At 61.5% G+C, this 6,000-nt stretch overlaps 1 protein-coding gene across 1 annotated transcript in view; it reads left to right on the top strand.

Moving 5' to 3' along the window:
* The window catches only part of LOC119109768 (polycomb complex protein BMI-1), a 29,794-nt gene that overhangs the window by 22,229 nt on the left and 1,565 nt on the right, over positions 1-6,000 (top strand). The window contains exons 6-8 of the mRNA XM_037233520.1: positions 2,752-2,872; positions 3,989-4,069; positions 4,544-4,816. Coding sequence (XP_037089415.1) covers positions 2,752-2,872; positions 3,989-4,069; positions 4,544-4,816 — 475 coding nt within the window. The remainder of the gene's footprint in view (positions 1-2,751; positions 2,873-3,988; positions 4,070-4,543; positions 4,817-6,000) is intronic.

Raw genomic sequence — 6,000 nt, forward strand, 5'->3', positions numbered from 1 at the left:
TTTTCTTCCAAAGCAGTCTTCAGTTAAATAAAAGGGCTGACCAAAGCTTAGATTTTATGTTATCATGTCCACAGGTACCGTTCAAAGCCTCCAAGCTTGTTTGGAAAGCCGTCGTCCCTTGCGCGCCATTAAAAGACGGATCGAGTCGGCCGGTACTGACCAATTTTGTAATCTTCCGAAATCAGTGGGCCGCGGCACGCGAATGGCGCCGGCCAGTCAACACACCGCCGCCGGATTTATTGCCCCATAACAGCGGGCGGTGTGCATGCGCAGCACCCGGGCCCTCGGGCGGGGACGGCCTGCCGCGCAGCCACCCTGGCCGAGGTCGCGGCGTAACCCCGGCTCCTCCCCGGCCGAGACGACCGCGGCGCCGGCCGTCCCGACTGGAACGCGTGCCGCCAGCTGCCGCGGCGCGGTGCCGCGCGCCGACGGTTTTTCTGATTCGCCGCCGTGCGCCGTTCCGTTATTGAGGAGTGAAGCGGAGCGTCGGAGCGCTCGGCCCGGCCCGGCCCGGCCCGGCGCGGCCCGGCCGGCCTCGAGAGGCGGCTGATAATGAGATCGAGTGGAGCAGCCGGCCGCTGCCCGACAGAAGCCGCGCGGCCAGATAGACGGGCCAGATAGGCCTGCCTCTGTGGCCCGCCCGACTGGCCGTCAACCCGGGGGTCGGCCACCACTACATCTGCCGCTCCTGCTACCTGCTGTTTAAGGCCCCATTTGTCGGCCGGCGTGGGTATGCCGAAATCGTCTCTGTATTGATAGGCTTAGAAGAGAAGATATAATTCTGAATAGGGCTCATGGTAAACATCGCATTGAAGCATATGTTGTAGAAACTGAATATGGCCAGCTGGAACTTTTTGTGAAATTTTGCCAATAGCATGGTGATGCATGGAAAGAACTGAACTCAAAAATTAGTTTGGTTCACCCACCTTCCGGCCGTCTTTTTCCACAACACCGTCTTGGTTCGATTTGCCACGTGTTTTTAGACAAGCGACCAAAACAGGGGGGCGGCGGCAGGCACGCCCATTAGCCCAGGTTGCCTGGCAGCCGCTACGTTTATACTTCCTCGGTGGTTGCATTTCTAGTGCTTCGCTTGGATGATGAGGGATCATGTAAGTTGTTAGATCATTGATGCCACAGCGGACCATGCCATGTTTCACAAGGAGGCATTACAAACACCCAGAATGCAGCACGGTTCCAGAGCCCGTTGTCACTCGGCGACAAGGCAACGTCGTGGCTGCCTTCTTTACTACCGTGTTCGTCCCGCCCAAAGTCGACAAATCGGTGCGAACAGAGGCGCCTGCGTCTGCTCAGCCCGAGTCGTGACAAACCGTGGCTCAAGTGCTGGCTTTATGCCACAGGAACCCAGAATCGATACGGCGCCGTGCCCAGTATAAACGAGGAGTCTGCCGCACAGCCCGTAACCGGTAATTGTGCGTAATGACTTGTGCATTCGTGAGCAGCGGCATGACAGCGGCAAATAGATCAGGCGGGACCGGTTCCCTTCCAGCCCACCTGCCCCCCCCCCCTCCTGCCCCCTCCCCCTGCCCATTCTCCCCGCCCCTTTCCCGGTACGGCTGCTCGGCACCAGACGCGGCTCGCCCTACGACGGTACAATCAACTGCAGCCGGCATTGGCTGCACGGTGCCGACTTCCCCTGCAGCGGAGGTACCGCCGCCCACGACACGTGCCGACGAACCCCGGGCGCCTCCCGCTGCGGGGATATCTAGCAGCGCCGCGACCGCTTCCGAGCGCGGCCAATTGGAGCGTGCAGCCTCTGATCAGCGATCGGGCCCCGCGCGGCGCTCGATCTCATCGGGCGCTCCTGCGACGTAATCGGCGCGCGACTTGATTATGAACGTGTGGTGTCGCGAGAGTGGGTTCGTTGTGCGCGGCTGGTATTGTGGAGCACGGGAGGGGGGGGGGGGGGATCCAGTGGACTCGAGCGGCCCGATGTTCAGCGGCGGAGGGATTTGTGGGCGATCGCGTGCCGCTGCCGGTGCCGGTACCCGTCCCGTCCCACGCTGGGCAACAGAGGCTTATGGCCCGAGTGAAGCAATGCTTCAACGCCAAACCGAACCTTATTAAAGATTGTGTCAAGGGCGCTGCAGGCTGGGTGAGTCCGCTTGTTACATGCATTCACAAGAAAACAAGAAGGACCTGGGCATGCAGTTGCAGAGGTTTGGGTTATACGATGCACTGCCTCCGTGGCACTAGCGCCGGCACCGAAACTGCATAACCAAGCAAATACAGCGCCCTTATGCAGGGGCGCATATTCGCAAAGTGAGTTGGGGGAGGGGGCTGAACTGTGAACATTTATGAAACCTACCCCTAAAATTCGTCAACAGATGTGCTTCGCCACGAATTTCGTCCACTTTTCTCTCAAACTTGGCGGGAGAGGCTAAGTCCAAGTGGGGGAAGGGGGCCTGAAGCCTCCCCAACTAAAAATGAAGCTACACCCCTGCCCTTATGCCTAAACCAGACGCAATATTCAAACAAGGGAGAGTGTGACTCTGCAAATGCGCCAATGATCTGGCAGTTTGCAATTAAGCTGTGAGTCAAAGAGTAAGGATGACACAGCATGCGAATAAACATGACTGATTGTTCTTAGGATGCTCGTAAGCATTGCAAATTGTTTGTGGTACCATGCCAACGGGATTCTTGCCGAACATCATTGGAACATCAGGGCTGTCCCAGGGCGTCGGGGAAGTCATCGTTGTGATCAGCACTAATCAACGGCTTGTCCTGTCGCAGGTCGGTTGACGAGGAGACCGCACTGCCTCCAAAACGGTTCTTTCAAGCGCCGGCCGGCCTCAGCGTGGGTCACCTGCGGAAGCTGCTGACCATGAAGCACGGCCTGGCCACATCAACCCAGGTGGGTGTCACCGGGGCTTGGTGCGGGGCACGGCCTGGCCACACTAGCCCAGGTGGGTGTCACCGGGGCTTGGTGCGGGGCACGGCCTGGCCACACTAGCCCAGGTGGGTGTTACCGGGGCTTGGTGCGGGGCACGGCCTGGCCACACTAGCCCAGGTGGGTGTCACTGGAGGGGGCACGGCCCCACTAGCCCAGGTGGGTGTCACCGGGGGGGCACGGCCTGGCCACACTAGCCCAGGTGGGTGTCACCGGGGCTTGGTGCAGGGCACGGCCGGTCACACCAGCCCAGGTGGGTGTCACTGGAGCCTGGTGCGGGGCACGGCCTGGCCACACCAGCCCAGGTGGGTGTCACCGGGGCTTGGTGCGGGGCGCGGCCTGGCCACACCAGCCCAGGTGGGTGTCACCGGGGCTTGGTGCGGGGCACGGCCTGGCCACACTAGCCCAGGTGGGTGTCACCGGGGCTTGGTGCGGGGCACGGCCTGGCCACACTAGCCCAGGTGGGTGTCACCGGGGCTTGGTGCAGGGCACGGCCTGGCCACACTAGCCCAGGTGGGTGTCACTGGAGCCTGGTGCTGGGCACGGCCTGGCCACACCAGCCCAGGTGGGTGTCACCGGGGCTTGGTGCAGGGCACGGCCGGTCACACCAGCCCAGGTGGGTGTCACTGGAGCCTGGTGCGGGGCACGGCCTGGCCACACTAGCCCAGGTGGGTGTCACCGGGGCTTGGTGCGGGGCACGGCCTGGCCACACTAGCCCAGGTGGGTGTCACCGGGGCTTGGTGCAGGGCACGGCCTGGCCACACTAGCCCAGGTGGGTGTCACTGGAGCCTGGTGCGGGGCACGGCCTGGCTGCACCAGCCCAGGGGGTGTCACCGAGACCTGGTGAAGGGCGCGCACCTGGGGCTCGATGCGCTGCTGAGGGCAGACGGCTGGAGCGTACCCAGTATTGCGTGAGGGTTGAAGAGGCTGGTGTTGTCTGTTCAGTCGATTGTTGCGCAGCCGCATAGAGTTGGGATCGGCCACCTGTTGTCCGCAGCTGAAGAACCGTTCTTTTCAGAGCCACATGGGGAACGGGACTGTACCGATTGGCGAGGTTATAAATGTGTTCTCCTTCCTTAGATTGATATTCTCTACGGTGGAGACATCTTGTCTGAAGAGCTCATTATCATGGACGTCGCCTACATGCACAATTGGGACCGAGTAAGTGGTTTTATGGATTACCTAAGGTTATTGGAGATTATTCCGGTCAAGTGAGTGTTCCGTTGTTATCAGTTTACCAGCCTGTTCGCGCTCCAGACGTGAGATTACTCCCGTCGGCGTTTGGTCCCTAACTCTTAATTCCAATTCAGTCGGTTTCGCGTGTTCATCCACGCTTTCTCTGCCTGAGAACGCCCAGTCGTCTTAGATCACTTGTGGTTTTTGTCTTTTGGGATCCTTCCATCGTGCACTCCTTCTCCTCATCAAACCGTTCCCCTCCCGTATCCTGCCCGTACCCTGAGCTCGATCTCCCGGCAGCGTCCTGCGCTCCTGCCGGCACCACCGCCCGGCCGCGGGTCGGCCGGCCGTGGCGTCGGCGGGTTTTGTACGCCCGCTACCATGTTGAAAACGGACGGAAAATTAGTGTTCGCGCTGAGCGGTCGCGTCCGTGAAATGCAGCCTCTGTCTGCGTTTCAGACAGCGCCGATGCGCTTCTTCTATCGCTACCTCACGAAACGGCCGGCCGACGCGAGCGCGCCCGTCGCCTCGCCCAGCAAGCGACGGCGGCCGGAGCTAGCGCAGGCTGCGGAGCCGGAGTCGTGCCCGATGGACACCGGCTCCGGCGACAGCGACAAGGAGAACGTCGAGAACGACGCGCGCGCCGCGGCGCCTCCGGACGCAACGCTGCCGGGCGCCGGCGCGGCGCGGACAACCGTGAAGCCGGGGGAAGCCGAAGCCCCGGGGCAGTCAGTGACGTCAGCTGTGACGTCAGCGGGTGTCGGAGCCGGCTGGGGCGCGCCGGCCGCCGCCGCTCGGCTGTGTGGGACCGCAGACCGTCGGCGCACCCGGCGCCGATGGCAGGAAATCCGATGTTGCGGCCACAGTGGGAACGGGGAGCTCTGTTTTCTCTGAAAACGAGTCGGGGAAGGAGTGTGACGCTGTTCTCCACCGGCGGTGCTGGACAGACTAGTGCTGCGGACAACAGCCAGGGGGAATGGGGTTGTTGTATCTGTTAGGGATGAGGAGAACCGGCCGCTTCAAAAGCCGATGCTAGGCTCCCATGCGTCGGCCACCCAGAGAGTGCGTCGTTGGATATGCAAAACAGCGATGACTCAAAGCCCATCATTCGTCATGCCTAATGGAGCAATAACGAAACCGAAGGCTTCCCAAGAGTCACCCGAGTCGCATCCAAGGATTCCTCAAAACGGGTGATATGTCCAAGCGGGCTGCAGCCGTGAGCAGCGCTGTTTCCAAGTCCCAGCGGCGGCTCAGCTCGTCAGCACTCCCGAAACACAGCGCGTCGCCGAATGGTGACCTTCAGAAGCCGATCGTGGCGCCAAATATCATTGTTCCCAAACCACTCACTTCACAGAAAGGTAGCGCTCCTTGTCACGTCGGGAAATCCAGCCTAACCCGTGTCGGAAATCCTATCAGACCCATCGCTCCAAAGAGCGTTAGCGCCGCCAAACCTGGTGTGCCCCCCGAGTGCCACTCACAAGTCTGCTGTCCCGCCAAAACGGTTATGTTCCTAAGCAAAGGCGCTGCCAGAGCATTGGGCGCTCTCAAGCCCGCTGCAGCGACCACGGCAGCACTCTCAAGCCCGCTGCAGGAAACACGGTAGCGCTATCAAGCCCGCTGCAGCGCACCACGGTAGCGCTCTCAAAGTCCGCTGTAGGGCACCACGGTAGCGCTCTCAAGCCCGCTGCGACGCAGAACGGCACCGCTCTCAAACCCGCTGCGGCGCAGAACGGGCAAACGTCGCTAAACCGGCTGCGAGCGCAGAACGGAACGCGCCAAGCCGCGTGTTTCTCAAGGACGGTAGCGCTGCGAAGAATGGTGTGACGCAAACGGTAGCGCCCTCAAGCCCAAGACGCTCCCGCCTGGTAACGCCCCGGGGTCGTGCACAGCTCTGGCGGTGTCCGGCCCCAGGGGCG

This window comes from Pollicipes pollicipes, unplaced genomic scaffold (genome assembly GCF_011947565.3).
Source record: "Pollicipes pollicipes isolate AB1234 unplaced genomic scaffold, Ppol_2.1 Scaffold_7231;HRSCAF=8579_pilon_pilon_pilon, whole genome shotgun sequence".
Taxonomy (NCBI): domain Eukaryota; kingdom Metazoa; phylum Arthropoda; class Thecostraca; order Pollicipedomorpha; family Pollicipedidae; genus Pollicipes; species Pollicipes pollicipes.